This window comes from Marmota marmota, unplaced genomic scaffold (genome assembly GCF_001458135.2).
Source record: "Marmota marmota marmota unplaced genomic scaffold, marMar, whole genome shotgun sequence".
Classification (NCBI taxonomy): domain Eukaryota; kingdom Metazoa; phylum Chordata; class Mammalia; order Rodentia; family Sciuridae; genus Marmota; species Marmota marmota.
Window position 1 is genome coordinate 2,445,555 of NW_026000294.1, and position 20,822 is coordinate 2,466,376.

Here is a 20,822-nt window from a genome sequence, read left to right on the forward strand (position 1 = left end):
CTTTCTGCATGGATTACTGATCTCTTTTTATAAACTATAAACTTCTTAAAAGAGTAGTTTATTTGAAAGACTAGTAACCTTCCTTGTTCAAGGTGTCCCCTAAGAACTCATGTGTGAGACAATGCAAGAAGGTTCAGGGGAGAAACGAGTGGGCTGTAAAAGTCTTAATCCAATCAGTGAATTAATCCCCTGATAGGGATTAACTGAGTGGTAACTGAAGTGGTAGGGTGTGACTGGAGGAGGTAGAATTTGGGGGCGTGGCTTTGGAGCACATATTTTTATATCTGGAGAGTAGAAACTCTCTCTGCTTTCTGATCTTCATGTGAGCAGCTTCCCTGTGCCACACTCTTCTGCCATGATGTTCTGCCTCACCTCAAGCCTGGTGGAATGGAGCCAGCCTCTTATGGACGAAGACCTCTGAAACTGTGAGCCCTCAAATAAACTTTTCCTCCTCTACAATTGTTCTGGTTGGATCCTTTAGTCACAGCAGCAAAAAAGCTGACTAAAACTGTATACCAGCTTCCTTACCTGTAAGATGAGGATTATACTAGTACATAACTCATTAGATTAGGGAAGATTAAATTTATTAATATATGCAAAAGGTTCACTATAATAATTAATAGACATACATATGGTAGCCATTATTATTATAACTGTTCATAATATCCAACAACTTAAGGCTCCATAACCACCCTGAAATTCTGTAACATTCAACTCCGACTTCTCCCTTTTTTGTTTTTAATAGTATTTATTGAAATATAACACACATACAGAAAAGTGCCCAATTTGTAATGGTCCAGCTCCATGAGTTTTCCCAAATCCATGCATCTTTATTACCAGTGCTCAGATCAAGAAATAGAAATTTCATGAGTATTCCAGAAAACTCTCCCCAACTCTCACCCCATAAGCCCCTTTGGTAAAATTTATTTTTAATATGTATAGTTTTTATATAATATCTTAAAATGGATGAGGATAACAATTGCATAGTAAATTGCCTATTTGCTTGCATACCTTGTTTTACAAGTTACTTTGTACTTTCACTTTTCTAATAAGTCTTTAAAATATGAAACTATTTTTTAGGAAAACATTGAAAATTTTAAAATTTTTTTGGTTCTGGGGATTGAGCCCATGGGTGCTTAATCACTGAGCCACATCCCCAGCCCTTTTTAAATTTTTTTTTTTAATTTTAAGCCAGGATCTCACTAAATTGCTTAGGGCTTCACTAAATTGTTGAGGCTGGCTTTGAATTTGTGATCCTCTTACTCAGCCTCCTGAGCCATGAAAAAAAAATTTTTGTATTATTAGTTTTATTAATTTTTAGGTTCTTTTTTGAACCAGGGATTGAACCCCAGGCTGCTTAACCACTGAGCCACATCCCTAGCCATTTTTATTTTTTATTTTGAGACAGGGTCTTGCTAAAGTGCTTATGACCTCACTACATAAATGAGGCTGGCTTTGAACTTGCAATCCACCTGCCTCAGCTTCCCAAATCACTGGGACTACAGGCCTGTGCCACCAGGCCCGGCTAATTTTCAGTTTCAAGGGTGATTTTAACATTTTATCATGTTTGCTATTGTGTATAAAGTTAGCATACTACATCCCTGAAATGTCAAAAATTCTAATGTTTAAAGAAAGCCTATTTGGGGAAATCTTTATTTATTGAACAAATCAAAGATTATTGTTGTTCTCTTGAGAAAAAGGAAGCATTTGCTATTTTAAATGTTTTTTTTCCTTAGTGAAAGAAAAGTATTTCATTTTCAGGAAAATGCTATAAAATCTTTTAATGAGTCTCTTATGGTATCTATGATGCTTTACACTGTTTTTTGTTGTCATTAAAATACAGAGTAAAAGAAAATGTACTATATGTTCCTTGCTGATAATCTGGAGAAATTAAATTCACCTACTATTCCACTAGAGGCAAAGCTTCTTTGAATATCTGGTGTCTATTCTTATGAAGTTTATTCCATTTAAATGAAGCTGTAAGAGTTCCTTTCTATCTTCAAAGATCAAGGAGGGGAATATACGGGGCTGGGGATGTGGCTCGAGTGGTAGCGCTCTCGCCTGGCATGCATGCGGCCCGGGTTCGATTCTCAGCACCACATACAAACAAAGATGTTGTGTCCGCCGAAAACTAAATAAATAAATACTCTCTCTCTTAAAAAAAAAAAAATTCTCTCTCTCTCTCTCTTTCTCTTTAAAAAAAAAAGGAGGGGAATATACGGCTGGGGTTGTAGCTCAGTGGTACAGTGCTTGCCTAGCACATGTGAGGCACTGGGTTTGATCCTCAGAACCACCTAAAAACAAATAAACAAAATAAAGGCATGTATCCATCTACAACTAAAAAACAAACAAACAAAAAATTTAAAGGGGGAATACAATAGTCTCCCCTTATCCATAATATCACATTCTATGATTTCAGTTGCCCCTGGTCAACAAACACATGCAAATATTAAATGGAAAATTCCAGAAATAATTCACAAGTTCTAAATAACTTATTATATTATTATAATTGTTCTAATTCATTATTTGTTATTGTTAATACTTTAGTGTGCCTAATTTATAAATTAAATTTTATCATAGATGTACATATATTGGAAAACATTATATAGGGTTTAGGCATCCGCTGGGGGATCTTGAAACATATTCCTCATGGATACTATATACCAAAGCTAGAAATCTGACCCGGCCCAAAGTAAAAATCAGAAACAGAACAACAACAACAAAAAAAAAACAAAACAAGAAGTTACTGAATTTCAAAGCTTCTGCTATAATTTCTTTGTGTCAACAGGGTTTAATGTTTCTGTTTTTAAACAAAGCATTGCGGTAGAATTCAGTTCTCCATACCAATAGAAAGTTAGAACAGAAACCACTTTGCAAAATAATGTAAAACTCAAAATCAATCATGGTCTGATTTCAGGAAAAAATGTTATCACTTTTAAAATGTGGATTTAGACTTGATTATCTGAGAACTGATACTTTCCTTGAAAGGGGTGGGATGTGTATATAACAAATAGAGAGTTCTAGCCAAATAGTTTTTTTTGTTTTGTTTTGTTTTTTTTTTACTGGAGAATTACAGAAAGAAGGATACAGAACACTTTATACTCACAGATAGTGCCAGAGCCCTCCCTGCAATGGCCTACTGAAGCTCCTGTCTTAAAATTTATCCAGTGGATATTTCTGAATTTGGTGAAGAGTACTGTTGAGCATTGCTGTGTAACTGTCAACATACATTTGGCTTGTTACAGACTTTAGAGAGGCCACCTCCAGTGTGGGGCAGGGTGTTCAAATACTGAGTATGCCTTCTTGTTTTCAAGGCAGCTAAGAACCCTAGATGAAGGGGCTTTGGGAACACAGAATCAGAACATGGGAAAATATGTTGCTACCCATTTATTTTCCCCTTTTTTTCTTTTTTTTTTTTTTTTTTACTTTAAAATAATGGCATTATGACAGTTTATTTTGAAGGTCATTTTTCAATCAAACTTAAAGACAATCTGAGAAAAGATTGTACAGAATATACTCATTAAATAAGTATGGTGATTAAATCAAAATAAGGGAAATATGTTCCCTTCCATAACTCTGTAAATAAATTCTGTTGTCCTGAAGATTCTTATACTTCCAAAAAGGGGAAAAATCATGGCAATTAAAGCTATCTCTTAATCATGTAAAAATCTACAGTAGCAACCACATTTTTCTGTTCTTCCCAATAAGTCAGTTTTGATCTTCAAATTGTGCCTTGTTTTTTAAAAGATAGGATGCTAGAAATTCAGTGGGATTTGGTGCTCTTTCCTTTGCAAGCACAGCAAGTCCCTGTAATAAGATAGGCACCACCATCTGATCCAGGTAGGCATGAGTTGGCAAAGACTGTAAATCCACCTTCTGTTTTGATGACTTTTCTACATTTATATTCTCATTTTCTACTATCCTCTCAACATTGTTGATCAGATTATACTCAGAGTGAGGGTTTTCTGCAACCTGCATCTGTCCTTCCAGCATCTGCTTTGGCTCCATGGTGGACCCTGCAAACCACAGTCCCAGGATACCAGCCCACGCCCAAGCTGTTGGTTCCTCTCCCCCCCTTTTTTTTCAAATAAAATTCTGATTAAGATTCTCTCATCTCAACATCAATTTCAGGGAGGTTATAATAACTTCATCCTGGATGCTGATTTGATTTGGTGACTTCCCATGATGGCTGCAACAGAGCCCTCCTCAGTAATTGAAGCCTGTCCCCAACAGCTTCAGCAAGGTGGCCCCCAGATTCAAAAAGGCAACAAAATACATGCACTCATCTAATTCTGGTTCTGCTATGATTGGTCTGTCACAGGCCTCAGGCTCATCTTGAACCAATCACCATGACCAGGGAGAAGCTGTGAACTGATAGGCAGGCCTGAAGGGGGAGGGTTTTGGAAGTGAAGTCCTTTTGCCCCCAAATGGTGACAAAGGAAGGTAACCAAGAGGAAATGGAGGGCTTTTGTGGAAGTGAAGGGAAATAGATGCAAACTGTCACTTCTGTGCATTTGTCTACTGGGGTCCCTTCTGCCTCGAATACCCTTCCCTTCCGTGCTGCCTACATACATCTAAACTGACCTTTCAAGGCTCCCCATTCCCTCTTATGCCCCCATGCTCCCTCCAGCCCCAAGCTAGCCCAGGGCATTCCCACTTAATTTCCTCATCTTCTTGCTGGACCACAGCTTACTGGTGGCGTCATTTGGCGTCATTTGGATTTATGTTGGTCTCACCTCCAAAGCTAGGTCTCTTTGGAAAGCACCATCATGGTCTTAACTATTTGAAGGCTCCTTGCTCCACTTCTGTGGGCTCCTGCCTAGCAAACTGAATCTGTTATTGGACATTCTTGATATATTTTGTTTAAATGAATAGGATACTTAAGAGAATAAGCCATTTTCAAGCCCCCTTAAATATTTCAGAAGCACTATTTACACACTTGAGAAGATGTTCTCTTCATTCTAGGCTGTTCATTAGAATAGGTCCCTTGAGCAACTCTCCAGGACAAGCTGCAGTAGCAGTTTTGCACTAGAAAAAAGGACTAGAATCCACATAGTAGTTGTGGTGTCTCCACTTCACATGGCTTCTTCAACTCCACAAAACTAATGTGTTCTCAATCTCAAGACTGATCAGGGCCTAAGGGAGGGATTAACATTTATGTACTTCTAAAAAGAGGGACTCAACAGGATCAAAGGGGCCTAGAATATCTTTTTTAAATGTTCCATCAACTCCCAGCCCACCCTTCTCCATGCCCCATGTTTGCCTGTTTACTCTCTAGCAACCCTTAAGGAAAAGAAACCTCTTTTGTTTTCTAATTTTTCATGTTACCTGAGAAGCTTCTAAATTCCCATCAGATATCTGAATGTCCTGAAAACATATTTGTGAGGTGGTGGTTGTCTAACCTGGACTTACATGCCTCCAATTACAGAGTGCTCACCTCCTTATGAAATGGTCCTTTATACCTTTGAATATCTCTGATTATCAGCACATTCTTTCTTATGCCAAACCAACACCGCTTTGCTATTGTTTCCACCTTGTGCTATTGTGGCATCAGAAATAACATTTAGACAGGTCTTAAGTGTGTGTGAGTGTGCGTATGTGTGTGTGCATAAATGAGAGACAGAGAGAGCCTATAAAGATCAATTTATGCCAGTGGTTAACAATTTTTTTAGAACTAATTCAAGCATGATAAACATATTTCAGGGATATATTTTTCTCATTTATAGTGAAGATGAGACTTGATGGTAAGGGTGTATTTGATAATTTCTGTAGGATAAGACCCACTGAAAAGAAAAGGAATCAAAAAGAGAAAGGAATATATTTTCTATTGATGAACCCAACCTAATTCTATCCTAAGATTGGGAGCCATCTCGTCATAAAGTTATAAAAAGTTCATTTCTGTTTTACTAAGATATCTATTTGGCCTGACCATACTCTGAGGGCTAATTTTATTTGGAATTCCTGCCCATGCTCTAAACTCACCCATGCCTGGCTCTCCTTGACCAGATAACAACCCTCCCTAAAACCTTAGTTAGCCCCTCATAAATTCCGATGTTGGAATCTCAATTTACCCCCTACCTTGAAATGTTAAGCCATGTAGATCATTAACCTGCTATCTGCCTTTGTATTATGCTTGCCAGAATCCTGTTAGCTGAAAGTTCCCAAGACACTCCCCTTTGTAACTTTTTGTGCTATAAAACCTTTTTCCTGGAGAGCTGGGATGCTGTTCTCTAGACTGGCTTTGGGTGAGACAGCCACTGGCCAGATTAGCTCTCTTGTGTACACAATATAAACTTGCTTTAATTTAAAATTGGAGTCGGTGGTCTTGTCTTTGTGTTGCAGGTTCAACATTTGGGGCCCCTGTGAGATTCAGACCACCAAAATTCTGAAGCCAGACCTTTGCTCTGGGACTCCGTAGAGGAGTGCTGCCCCAGGGGGTTCTCACCTTGAGACATTCCAAGGCCCCTAGGCATGCCTTTAGTTCATGGGATTGCTTGAGTGAACTGCCACACTAAAACAACTAGCAAGCATCCAGTGGAGGAGGCTTCCATAGGTAAATGGAGCCCCCACAACATCTAGTATTGGGTTTAAGAGAGATCTCTTCTGGGGACAGTGAGGTGTCTGGTGAAACACATGACCTCCTGTCTGGGACAGTAGCAAAATGTCGCACTGTCCTGTGGTAAAGGTTTCGTGAGGCATTTCTTTTGGGGACAGTGAGGTGTCTGACAAGGCAAATACACACTCTTGTCTGGAGCATTAGCAAGATGTTGCACTGCTCCCTGGGTTTTGGCACCTGATATATATATTTGCCTTTTTGTTGTGTCTCTTCTCTGGTATAAACTTAAGATAACTGAACAACAACAAATGGGTAATAAGGCAAGTAATCCTGACACTCCTTTGACTTGTGTTTTAAGGAACTTTGACAAACTTTACTCCCCTTCATTAAGCAGGATTTTGAACTTTCTGTGAGATAGAATTGTAACAGTGATCTCTTCACCTTCTAAATGTATCCCTCATTGCTCTAAGATTTATTTTTTTAAAAGTGTTTTTTTTCTCTCTTCTCCCCTCTCCCCCTTCCTAGCAGGATTTGGGAGACAGTGTTATCTTTTCTTCCCCTAATTGGCTGCTCTTGAGCACACCCACTGCAAGAGGGAGATGCCTGCTGGGGATCTGGGAAATGAACATCTCCCAAATTAACAAGTGAATCCTAACATGCCATCAGGGGGCCCTGGGAACCCCTACTGGAATGTAACTCTTGAAAAATTCATTTAAAATCCCTTGTCCCTCCTGATTGAGAGAGTCACAGACTTTGGGACTGGGGTCCCCTATTTTACTCCTTTGCTAGCAAAGCAATAAACCTTCTTTTTCCTTTTTCTCAAAACCATGTCCTCATTATTAAATTGGCATTAATTAGCTTTGAGGACAGGGACTGAACTTTTAGTTGCACATTCTGGCACCCCTGTTGGGACACCGGAGCAGCCCCACTCCACTTTCTTGGGCAGGCATGGCTCTCTAAGCAAACTTTTTGAGAGATGACTACTGGAAAGTTAGGAGACAGGTGAGTGTGCCTGGGGTTGAACCAAACCAGAGGAGCTATTCTTGTAAGTAAAGGGAGGGACTGAGGGACTCCCAGCAGCTGCACAAAGTCCCTTTTGCTTTGGGGAACTCCTGCTTTCCTTCTCTGCACTGTAATGATTGTTCCATCTTTGTCTACTTTGAGAAAAAGGAAACTGAATACAGTAAAGTTGCCACACCAAGACCCTTGGGTGATTCTTCTGTTTCCCCTTTGTGGGAGCATCTGTTTCCCTTGTGGGGACATCTGTGGCACCACTGATGTAAGAGCTACGGTTAAGTGGGAGTTGGGAACTTGGGGAGATTTTTCCCTTAGCTGGTCTGTTTTAAAGGTTCCTGTCTGTCAGCCATAGTTTGGAGATCCTCTGTGTCTGTCACTGCGTTTTTTTGTTTGTATCTGTTTATGGCCCTTTAAGACATGTGTTGACCTTATAAATTGTTTCTTGGGAATGATTTTGGCTGAATGGGCCACTTAGAGATGTAAATGTGTCTAAAAAGATGATGCTTTACTGTAACAATCTGGTCTTTGAATGGTTTTCTGAAGTATTATACAATCTTACAGTTGAAAGTTGGTTTGTCAGAGGTAAAATAATTAATAAGGAGTCTTAACGGTCAAAAACTAAGTTGGATACAAAAGGTGCTGCCTCTAATCTAATGTGAGAACATAACAGGACTCTCAGGAGGATTCCCTTCTCCCCCTGCATTGATTCCCTCCTGGATACTTCCCTTCCTTTGCTGATCAGAAACACTAGCAATTCAGATTGGAGAACTAAAAGAAAGACATGGGATAATTAGTAAGAAAACATCCAGGTTCCCTTTGTTCGCACAGTTAGCCTTCATAAGCCAGTTTAAAACTCCCATTACTGTTCCTGTGCTCAGATGTACTCAATCTATTTTTATATTGAGATATTTCAGAACTTTTGCCAGATGTTTGACCTTACCTTGAAAGATGTTATGCTATTACTTAGCCCAACTTTAGCCTCAAATGTCCCAGGTATGCTGTTCCTGCTTCTCCTTAGGGAGCCAAGAGGTCAATTTTCTCTTGAATGTAAGTGCCAGCTTTTCTGTTCTCACCTCTTACCTTAGACCTCCTACAAATAGCAGAAAAGCCTGTTACCAAAAGGTTTACTCCCCCTGAGTTATGAACAGGCTTTGGAGCAAGATTTAACCTGTTTATCACTGAGAGAAGAAGAATAACCCTAGAAATGGTCAGACAAGGAAATGGATCTGCTCAACAGCCAGCGGCTTATCTCATTAATGAGCTTAACATTGCTTTGTTCTCAAAAACTAAGGTATCATAATTTTCATCCAAACCTGTCTGATTACCAAATAAAAAAAGGGTTAAAATGCCTTAGGCATGAGGTTTCTGCTCAGAACAGCAGTTTTCCCCAGCTCCTTCCAGACCTCAACCAGGACTTAAATTGAATTGCAAATGGAAGAAGCAGACAAACTCAGTAAGAGACAGATCTGAGCACCAGAAAAAAAAGTAAAAGTGTCTTTTACCTGAACTTATGTTAGACTAAACCAAAAAACAAATTGTAAGGTACTTTACTAATTACAGGCTGGTCATTTTTCTAGGACTCTTGTTTTTTTCTTAAATTCCATATTTTTGAGCTCATGATTTCCATCCTATGCACCTAGGTTAATGTTTTTTTTTTTTTTTTTCTGATCAGTCCTAATTTTTATTCAACTATGGAATTTTTAAACATCTGTAATATTGCAATGGAGATTCACCTGTGAAAAGCTACAAGGCCTTTACTTTTGTACGTGTGCACACTGTGTATTGTGTTGTCTGTCCATAAGTGTATGGTGTGTATGTCCATATGTCATCTACATGATATCAAGATTGGCAGATAAAAATGAGCACTCATAAATTTAAAAAATGAATCCAAATACCTTTAATTCACATGATTTAAAACAGTTCAATTTAAATTGGGTAAACAGATGAAAGTAAAGATGAGTTTAAAATTAAACTTAACTCACAAGTCTCTCTAGGTGGTCGAAGAACTAATAAAGTGTTGATGTCTATAAAATGTCTAATATTCATTGTTTCTAGGACTTTTCTTCAACAAGGAAGAAATGGTTAATACTGTTAAATATATTTATCTGATATCTTAGTAAAAATAAGTAAAGTAGATCTTACATGGGATTACTCATAAATGTGTTTGTTACACATCTGATTAATTTACAAGGTTAAAATGCTGTTAAATAGGGGCTGGGGATGTGCCTCAGCAGTAGAGCGCTTGCCTTGCACATGTGCAGCCCTGGGTTTGATCCTCAGCACCACATAAAAATAAATACATAAATAAAATAAAGGTATTGTGTCCAATTGCAACTAAAAAATAAATATTAAAAACATGCTGTTAAATATAGCATCAAGTACTCTTTACTCCTTGAATTCCATTGGGTAACATTATTGATGTTTTCATAAATTGGGAAATGGAAAAAAAAGGAGTTAAAGTTGCTTTGTCATCACTGAAAAAAGGTTAATAAGAATTTAAAGTCCCAACAGGTATAATTCCTTATACTTGAACATTGTGTTTTCACGAGATGGTAGACAGATGTGATTCTATAATACAAAGGTTATAGAAGATTTCTATGTAAAAAGGCCCAGAAGTTTCAACTGTTCCAATTAAGAGTACTGTAAATAACAAAGTATTTCTTTTTATTAAAATGAAATAATTTATCTAAATTCAGAAATTCACAAGGATTATTTTAAAAATGTGAATAAAAAGGGGGGTTAACAGATGGGAAGGAGGAATTAGAAGGTTCTAGGTATGGAGAACATATTTAATAAAAGAAAAAGAAAGCGTTTCTGGATTAGAAAGTCTCTATGTGATGAAGTAAATAAGAGGGTTTAAGTAAGTGATAAAGAATATATATATTTGTTGGTTATATGTATATGTGAAACAATCAGTCAAAGCTATTTAAGATTTTTTTTTCCTTAAAGTCAAATGTTAATGTAATGATATAAACCAAATAATCTATATGTAAAAAGGACAATGATTTCTTAAAACATTAATTTACCCATAATATTGTGTTTATTTTGTATTTTTTTGAGCAAGAAATCTTGAAGGAATTAAGAATTATACAATTGTGGTTAAACAACAACTGTTATTTGAAATATTGTTATATGTTATTTCTTTAAGAGCTAAACTTGATTAATATAAAAACATCAATGTAATTTTGGTACTGTTACTCTTCTTTGTATATTAAATGTGTACTTATCTTCCAGGTATATAAGCCTTTAAGGTAGATGATTTAAAAGAACATTATATCAAGCTGGTGTTCTCCAAACTATAAAATTGTATGGTAATTTTGGGCTTATAAGGATGACAAACTTTATTGGAGATTTATTTATATCATTTAATGTTCTATAACTGGACCTGTTGTCAATAAGATATAAAGTTTTATGTTACTTTTTATACCAGGGTACAATTTAAATGTATTTTTAAAGAATATTTATTCTTTAATTGTAGTTGGACACATTACCTTTATTTCACTTATTTATTTTTATGTGGTGCTGAGGCTCAAACCCAGGGTCTTGCACGGGTGAGCTGAGTGCTCTACCACTGAGCAACAACACCAGCTCAATTTAAATGTATTTTTAAGTTAATGGACGCCTAATCTATATAAACATTAATATTGTAAAACACAAAAGTATTTTGCCACTTTTCCACAAAACATTAAAAGTTCTCAGCCTTTCTTTAATTCGTGTTTTAAATGTAGTATCACATTATGTTAGCTAATATTCATGTGAACTCAAGCAACAATATATGTAAACTTTGTAAAATTTTATTTAAAAAACAAAGATCAATTTTAAACTAGAACACTTTACCTAAGATTTATAAAAAGCCCAGCCTTACCTGAGATAAGTCTCTGCCTCCCACCTTACTACGTGTCAGAATGACTCCAAAGTAGACCAGACTTCAGTTCATTTAAAGTTATGTTCAAAGTATTGATTTTTGTTGTTAAGATTACAAGGATCTCAAACAGGGGATATAATATATAACTCAGCCAAAATTCAAGATAGTTATTACACAAACTAAATATGTTTTTACTTATTAATTTTATTTTGTGTTTTCCTTATAAACTGTCTAAATGTTGCCTATTAATGTTTTACAGAGGTATTGCTTCAAGAACACACAACCTGGGTTAATTTAAGATAATAAGCAATAAACTATAGTACAGATAGGATAGTATAGACCCCAATTAATAGAAAGGGGTAAATGACTGTAAGGTTATAGACATTAAAGCCCAGTATTCTTATTAGTGAGACTGACTTGCTGGATGTTTAAGATCAAGACTTAAAAATTAAAGTTAAATTAAAAGTGCCCCCCAAACCCCCCCCCCCAATATTTGGCTCTTGCCCTCCAAGTCAGTCTGAACCCATGGAACAGGGAAGTTCTCTAAAGAGCTCTGCAACTCTGGGCCACATAACCTCCCAATTAGGGAGATTAATGAGACCACTGGAGAACTGGAAAGCCAATCAGTGTACTTGTTATAAAGAGGAAGGTCATTGGAGAAAGGAGATATCCCTGATGCTTCCAAGGGGAGCCACATAGTCAGCAAGACCTGGAACCATTCTAGTTCAAATGGCACTAGCAGAGCTAAGAAGCTGCTTTCAGCTCCCCCCAAAGTGACTCCTATGGGAACTCAGCTGACTATTAACAATAGATAGAAACAAAAGTCAGTTTGACCTGCTTCATGTTAGACACCTAGCAAAAACAGTTAAAGCCCAAACACAGCCATTCCTGGACTTTTAAAAGATAAATAATAGGGGCTGGGGCTATGGCTCAGTGGTAGAGCATCGCCTAGCATGTGCAAGGCTCTGGGTTTGATTCTCAGCACCACATATAAATAAATAAATTAAAGGTATTGTGTCCAACTACAACTAAAAAATAAATATTAAAAAAGATAAATAAAAATAGTTAAATGTAACTTAAGATATACACCTTTTGTTAGCCCCCAAAAGAAGTAAGACTAGAGGCTACAAAAGAAAGACTCTTAGGAAGAAATGCCTAATAACTATCAAGCGAAACTGCCAAGTCAAAAGTTTTAGTCAATTTAAGGCCTATAGATTTTTCTAACCTACACAGGTAAGATTGCTATTTGCTAACATGATTATCTAGCCTGAAGTAACAGGAATAAAGGGATCTCTACTAGATACAGAGGTCATATCAGTAAAAAGATTTTACAAGATCAGATGACATAAAGTAGCTTAACTATGTCTTATGGGAATGGGCTTCTGTGACATTAAAAGTTAAAGTTGTGTTTACATTCCTGATAACTTTGAGGATGTTAAAGATTTACATTCCCAAATAAAGGCCCTATTATGGGGATAGCTTTTCAGCCCTCATATCTCCTGAAAGACTATTGACTTCTATCATCTTCATGATATTCATTGACATGTTCCAGATGTTGCAATGCTTATTCAGTACTCATGTGTTGTTTTTTTGTTGTTGTTGTTGTCATTGTTGTTTCTCTCTCATAGAAGCACCCATCCCTAGATGAGTTTACAACCTGTTCTTCCCCAACCAGACTTCGATCCAACCTGACTTCTAAAAGGGAACCACAAACTGCTTGCCTCATCTCACATTGCCCCCCCTCAGCTCCAAAGCAGCCAGAGCATCATCACCACTTTTCCTTACAGCAGTAAAATGTTGCTAAAATTAGAAGGGGGGGTAATGAAGCCAGAATTAGATAGACAGTATATATAGGTAAATCTAGTCAGGTCAGATCAAGGAGGCCAATTTTGAGTGAGTCCAGGAAGTTGGAGGGCTCATCTTGTTTGGAATTCCTGCCCATGCTCTCAACTCACCCATGCCTGGCTCTCCTTGACCAGATAACAACCCTCCCTAAAACCTTAGCAACCCCTCATAAATTCTGTTTTTGGAATCTCAATTTACTCCATACCTTGAAATGTTAAGCCATGTAGATCATTAACCTACTATCTGCCTTTGTATTATGCTTGCCAGAATCCTGTTAGCTGTAAGTTCCCAAGACACTCCCCTTTGTAACTTTTTGTGCTATAAAACCTTTTTCCTGGAGAGCCGGGCTGCTATTCTCTAATCTGGTTTTGGGTGAGACAGCTCCTGGCCAGCTAGCACTCCCATGTCCACAATATAAGCTTGTTTTAATTTGATTTAAAATTGGAGTCATTGGTCTTTCCTTTGTGTCATGGGTTCAACACCATCTGAAAGTAGGTATAGTCTACAACCTCATTATTTCTGTATGCAAAATGATTTAAAACAAACTAAAAATGAAAACTTCTAGAGAAAAATGTGCATCCTAAATCCCCCTCCCTCACACAAGGCCTATAATCCATTTTGTTACGTTGGTGTTCTATCTTTTGCTCCAAGGGCTGGGTTTTCTTTTCTATTCTTTAAAAAAAATAACTTCTAAATGGGGGGATAGGCAATCTGTTTTTAGTTTTGCTAGTGGAAATTTTTATGATGTTAAGCACCATGCAGAAGCCTGTAATTCTCAATATTTCAACTTCAATAGCAAAATGTTATCTCTGATTTACCCTCTAGGAGAAAATTGTCACCTTTACTCTTTCCCTCCTGATTTGTTTTCTCCAATTTTTGTCCCTATCTCTTTTAGATGGATTATGATTGTTTTTTCACTTCATAGATTTTCTTTCAAGAATTTTGCCTGTCAAAAGTCTCATCTCTAAAAGGTCCAGGCCCATTTTCACAAGTGAATGGATTATTTCAACTTTTAGGAGCAGATAATTCTATGCTATTTAAATATTTTAGAGCAAAAAGAAAAATGTCTCAATTTTTAAAAGATTTTTTTCCCTATTTTTAGATAATATATAATTTGTTAAAAATTCAACAATGTAATGAATTAAAAAATGTGGCATAGACACACAATAAAATACTATTCAGCCTTAAAAAAGAAGGAAATTTTGATATGTGCTACCCAAAGAGTTAAGGTTGTACCATCTCAAAATATGCGGAATTGGCTAAACATGGTGGCACATGCCTATAATCCCAGTGACTGAGGAGGCTGAGACAAGAGGATTATAATTTCTAGGCCAGCCTTAGTAACTTAGTGAGACCTTGTCTCAAAAAAATAAAAAGGATTGGGGATGTAGCTCAGTGATAAAGTACCCCTGGGTTCAATCCCCAGTACCAAACCAAAATGCTAAATTGGAATATTGGTTATTTCAAGCTTAAATCACTCAAGGAATATAACTGCAGAAAGGACCATCAGGCTTGTATTTTTCCACAGGGACCAAGCCATAAAGACTCTTTTTGTATACTCTTTATCAGTTCTTCTGTTGATGTGTACATAGCCTGATTTCATGTCTTAGCTATTGTGCATAGTACCACAATAAACATGAGCATGAGGGTATCTCTTTGTTATACTGCTTTTATTTCCTTTGGATGTGCTGAGAGTTAGGATAGCTGGATCACACAGTAGTCCTATATTTAGGTTTTTGAGGAAACTCCATACTGTTCTCCATAGTGTACTAATTACCTTTTCCACCTATGAGAGTTCCTTTTGCTCCTTGCTAGCATTTGTTATTCTTTTTTTTTTAAAGAGAGAGAGAGAGAGAGAGAGAGAGAGAGAGAGAGAGAGAGAATTTTAATATTTATTGTTTAGTTTTTTTTCGGCGGACACAGCATCATTGTTTGTATGTGGTGCTGAGGATCGAACCTGGGCCGCATGCATGCCAGGCGAGCGCGCTACCTCATAAAGACTCTTTTTGGAAGGAGTGTCCTCTCCCAAATGTGGGAAAATAGCCTTAATCACCAGTCTTGTAATTATAGCTGTAATGAACCAGAAAAATATAAACTCATTCTGGTAACACTTTTCTTCAAGTAGTTTTTACATCACTTAGTGACATTCTTAGAATTTACCGTAGTCCAGAGATCCATTTGTCCTTTCATTCCTTCACAAATTTAGTGTTCTTTGTTTAAAAAGCATAAAAGCTCATGCTTTGGTCTTTTCTTCAGATTTCAGTCTCTTTTGAAGATCCCTATGTACATGTAAATTTAATTGTATGTTTTTCTCTTGCTAATCAGCATTGTATTAATTTGGTTACTAGTTCCAATCACATAGTTCACATAAGTACTAAGGGGGTTAGAGGGGATCCCTCTTTCTCCTACACTACAATACAGTTAAACCCTCAGAACATTGGGCTTAATTTAACACAGACACAAAAGGACAAATACTGTATAGTTCAATCTGTAAGAAGTACCTACAGTAGTCAAATTCACTGAAACAAAGTGGAATGTTGATTGCCAGGAGCTGGGGAAAGGGACAGTTGGGGAACTAGCTACACATGGGACTGAAGTATAAGATCACTTGAACCCAGGATTCAAGATCAGGCTAGGAAACAGGCTACACAACTACAAAAAGGACAGAGAATTTCAATTTGGGAACATGAGAAAGTTTGGGAGATGGATGGTAGTGATGGTTGCACACAATGTGAATGGACTTAATGGCATTGGACTGTACACTTAAAAGCAGTTAATATGCAGAAAGAATGGCCACATTGCCACCTGTCCTGGAGCTTCCAAGCAGCAAGGGTAAAACGGGAACCCTGGCAGCTTCTCCATTTGCACCATCTCAGGGGCCGTAACTTCACTTACAAAGAGAGGAGACTTCCATTTTTTTTTTTTTAGTTTTTTTTTTTTGTTCTTATTAGTTATATATAACAGAATGTATTTTGTTTGACATAATATACATATGTGGAGTATAACTTCTCATTTTTTTCTGGTTGTAAATGACATAGAATTACATTGGTCATGTAATCATATATGCGCACAGGAAAGTATTGTCTGATTCATTATATTATCATTCCTATTCCCATTCCCCCTCCATTCATTCCTCTTTGTCTAATCTAAAGTACTTCTATTCTTCCCTAACTGCCCCCTTATTATGCGCTAGCATCCACATATCAGAGAGAACATTTGGCCTTTAGGTTTTGGGGATTGGCTTATTTCACTTAGACAAGAGTCTCCAGTTCCATCCATTTACCAGCAAATGCCATCATTTCATTTCTCTTTATGACTGAGTAAAATTCCATGTGTATATATACCACACTTTCTTTATCCATTCATCTGTTGATGGGCAACTAGGCTGGTTCCATATTTAGCTACTGTGAATTCCTAATGCTGATTTTAGAAATTATAGGTGGGCTGAGCACAGCGGCACATGCCTGTAATACAAGCAACTCCAGAGTTTGAGGCAGGAAGATCATGGGTTCAAAACCAGCCTCAGGAACTTAGCAAAGCCATAAGCAACTTAGTGAGACTCTTCCCAAAATTAAAAAAATAAAATAAGAAGGGATGGGGAGTGGTTCATTGGTTAAACGCCCCTGAATTCAAGTCACAGTACCCCAAAAAAGGGGGTGATTTCTCCTATAGATGCTGAGGACAAGCAGTCCCACCCAGTGAAAATGGAGGTTTTCTTCAAGAGGCTGCTGTCTATATCAAAACACATCAGAAGTGGGGCTGGGGTTGTGGCTCAGTGGTAGAGTGCTTGCCTAGCATGTGTTAAGGCACTGAGTTCAATCCTTAGCCCACATAAAAATAAATAAAATAAAAGTATTTTGTCCATCTACAACTAAAAAAAAAATTAAAAACATATCAGAAGGAAAGCAACAGACTATAATCCAATCAAAAGTAAAAACAATATTTAAAAGTGGTAAAATTTGTCATGTATATTTCACCACAATAAAAAAATTAAACTATATAGTATAGAAAAGTGAAAGCTGGGGCTGGGATGTGGCTCAATAGTAGAGCCCTTGCCTAGCATGTGCCAGATGCCGGGTTTGCGCGCGCGCACACAAACACACACATACACACACACGTGAAGTCTCATTGTCTTTCTCCTTTCTCCCACTCATTTCCACCCTTCTCCCTAGAGGTAATAATTTGGTATACTACGATTTATTTAATTATTCTTTATTGAAGGTTTTTAGGTTATATCTAGATTTTTACTTTAATAAGCAATGCTATGATAAACATCCTTGAAATAATGTTTTATAATATGTATCATCTGTAGTATAGTACAGCAATAGCTATATGCATTTTATTTTGTAGGGGAAGTTTAAATGTATTTATGTATTCATTCATATGATTCAAGATATGAGAATTTCAGGAGATTATACAGGGAAAAGCTGCCTCCCATTTTCCCCCCAGCAACCTGCTTCCTTTTGTCAAAAGCAATCAATTCTAATTTTCAATATCTATCCTATTCATGAGAAACTGTTTATATCTATAAAAACACAAATGATAGTAGTTTATGTACTTTAAAATTGATAGCTATTGCCAGATTACCCTCCAAAGAGTCTTTATTGACCATCAATAATATTTGAGCATGCCTATATCTGCATTCCCCTATCAATGCAGCATATTATTCACTTCACTTCTTTACCAATCTGTCTGATGAAAAATGGTATCTCATTTAATTCCTATTTAATCTGTACTATTATGAGTAAAACAATTTTTATTTAAGCTGGGAGACCTCACCTGCTCCCCTCTCCAGGCTTTTCTGCACAAGTCTTTCACCTCTACTCTCCAGCTAGAACGAACAGAAAGACACCCTGTGTTTATTCTCCTTCCTGCCTGCACTCTCTCTGAGCTCCTTGCCAAGCCTCCCTGACACAAGTCTGAGGAGGTACGTCCTTTTTCTGTGCTTCCTTCCATCACACATTGGTCATGTTGCTATCTATTTCATTAGATGATCTGCCATCTTCATTAGACAATGAGCACAGATTGGATTTTCATCTTTCTAAGCTATTGTTTATCACTTTTCTCTTCAGTAAATACGGAATGAATGAATGAAGGGTCAGCTAAGATCAGAGAAATAGAGCCATTCTGTATGAATGATCCAAAAAGATTCACTCTCTCATAAAAACGTAATATATGTGGAAGGTAGCACTTCAAATCAATAGTGAAAGGGTGGATTATTCAATAAATAATGTTGGTAACTCATTACCTATCATAATTTGGGAAAATAAATTTATACCCTTAGCTTATACTCAAGTAATTTCCAGATGGATATGTTAAAGAGAAAGTATTTAAAAACTTGAGCTGGGTGCAGTGGTGCATGCCTGTAATCCCAGTGGTTCCAGAGGCTGAGGGAGGATCTCAAGTTCAAAACCTGCCTTAGCAACATAGTGAGGCCCTAAGAAAATTTGTGAAAACTGATCTCTAAATAAAAAATAAAAAACAGGCTGAGGAGGTTTCTCAGTGATTACATGCCCCTGGGGTTCAATCTCTGGTACCAAAAAAAACAAACAAACAGAAAAACAAAAACAAAAAACCAACAACAAAATACTTGACATAAAGTTTACACAAGTACTGATCCAGTCTCAAGTTGGGGAAGACATTTCTAAGCTGGACATTTCATAAATCATAAAGAAAAGGGTTAATAGATTCCATCACAATTTTAAACTTCAGCATATGTAAGATGATAAGAACAAAATTGAAAAGCTGGGCTGGAGTTGTGGCTCAGTGGTAGAGTGCTTGCCTCACTTGTGTGAGGCACTGGGTTTGATCCTCAGCATCACATAAAAAACAAATAAATAAAAAATAATGGTTACATATTTAAAAATATGTAAGGCTAACATGTATGGAAAAAACTATTTTTTGGAAAAACTATTTTTTAAAATATCCAAATGACAAGTGACCAGATTCATTCATATGGAAGGACCTATTATAAATCCCCAAGACATATACCATAGAAAATTAAGGAAAATTTTAGGAACAAGCAATAAATTAAGAAATATTTGTTTCTGCATGAATCAAACGAAAATGCCAATAAATGCATACAGGGATATTCAATCTCATTAGTAATTGATGAAGGGTCAACTAATATTTTTTTCCACCTAAAAATTAGCAGAGATGATAATTTTCAATGTTAGCAACTACATAGGAAAAAAGATTGATTCAACATTTCTGGAGGGCAATTTCCAGTATTATTAAAAGCCTCTCCTTTTGACCTAGATCAATTCTAGAAATCTTATCAAAAGGAAATCATCAGAAAATACAGACAAAGAGTCACTACAAGGATATTACAGTGGCATATTTATAGTAGTGAAAAATTGAAAGCAATCTAAATGTCCAACAATAGAATTGGATAAATAAATTATGGCACATTCATAGGCTATAATGCAGGCATTAAAATCATCATATTGAAGACTGTTTAAGGACACAGGGAAATGATGATAATGTATTAAGTTTTTTTAAAAAGCAATTTCAATAGAATGGTAGAATGGTACTAATCTTGTTAAAATGTGTGAGTTGATTATGTTTGTGTAGAAAAATCCTGGAAGAAAAGATAGTCTGGCCTTCAGAGTCCCTGTATGCATGCCACCCTGTTCTTAACAGGGCACATTGATGAGCCCTAGTAGAAGTTCTGGTGACAATAGCTCGCACAGACAGGCCTAGGAGAGATTCTGCCTGCAATGCAAGACCTCCAGGAAGAGGCCAGGTGGCCCCAAAAGTCACCATAGACAAAAATCAAGGAGTGACTGTTATCAGAGCTGATATTGTCATGTTCTTGGACTCCTATATGGAGATTAATGGTAGTTAAAATTCATTGGGCACTTATTAGACATTTTGAGTGCATTTTCATTCAATGCTAACATCCTCAAGAGATACAGCAAAGACAACTATTAATTGCTCCATATTATCAACAAGGAAACCGAGGTGCAGGTTGTGTCTTATTCAAGATCACAATGCTAGGAAGTGGGTGGATGAGCTGAGCTTGAAACCCAGATAGATGTCTGACTCTAGAGCCTACATCTACATATAGGAAGCACCTTATTTAGTTGCTCTGGCAATAAGGGATAAAGTATGATAATGAGTAAAAGAGCCAGGCTGGCAAGCATGCCTGTAATCCCAGCGACTCAGGAGGCTGAGGCAGAAGAATCACAAGTTCAAAGCCAGCCTCAGCAATTTAGTGAGGCTCTAAGCAACTTAGTGAGAACCTGTCCCAAAACAAAAAATAAATAAATAAATAAAAAAGGGCTGGGCATGTAGCTCAATGGTAAAGTACATGAAAAAACAAACAACAAATGAGTAAAAGAAAAACATTAATGATGGGGCTGGGGTTGTAGTTTGCCTGGCATGTGTGAGGCATTGGGTTTGATTCTCAGTACCATAAATAAATAAATTTAAAAAATAAAGGTTCATCAACAACTAAAAAAGTATTAAAAAAAAAAAACAGTAATGAGTGAAAGTTATTTCTGGAAATGGATCCCTTTTGAGAATAGTTCCCCACCT

General features: G+C 36.9%; 2 protein-coding genes across 2 annotated transcripts in view; one reads left to right on the forward strand and one right to left on the reverse strand.

The window, feature by feature from the left end:
* Positions 1–372: 372 nt before the first annotated feature.
* Positions 373–20,822, forward strand: part of Awat2 (acyl-CoA wax alcohol acyltransferase 2) — a 70,594-nt gene continuing 50,144 nt past the window's right edge. Inside the window, exon 1 of the mRNA XM_048797151.1 lies at positions 373–425. The gene's annotated coding sequence lies outside the window, so the exon portion shown is untranslated. The remainder of the gene's footprint in view (positions 426–20,822) is intronic.
* LOC107155651 (protein dpy-30 homolog) lies at positions 3,653–4,053 on the reverse strand. Its single transcript, XM_048797153.1, has one exon. It carries the CDS (start codon positions 4,006–4,008, stop codon positions 3,709–3,711), a length of 300 nt encoding a protein of 99 aa, XP_048653110.1. The 5' UTR covers positions 4,009–4,053; the 3' UTR covers positions 3,653–3,708.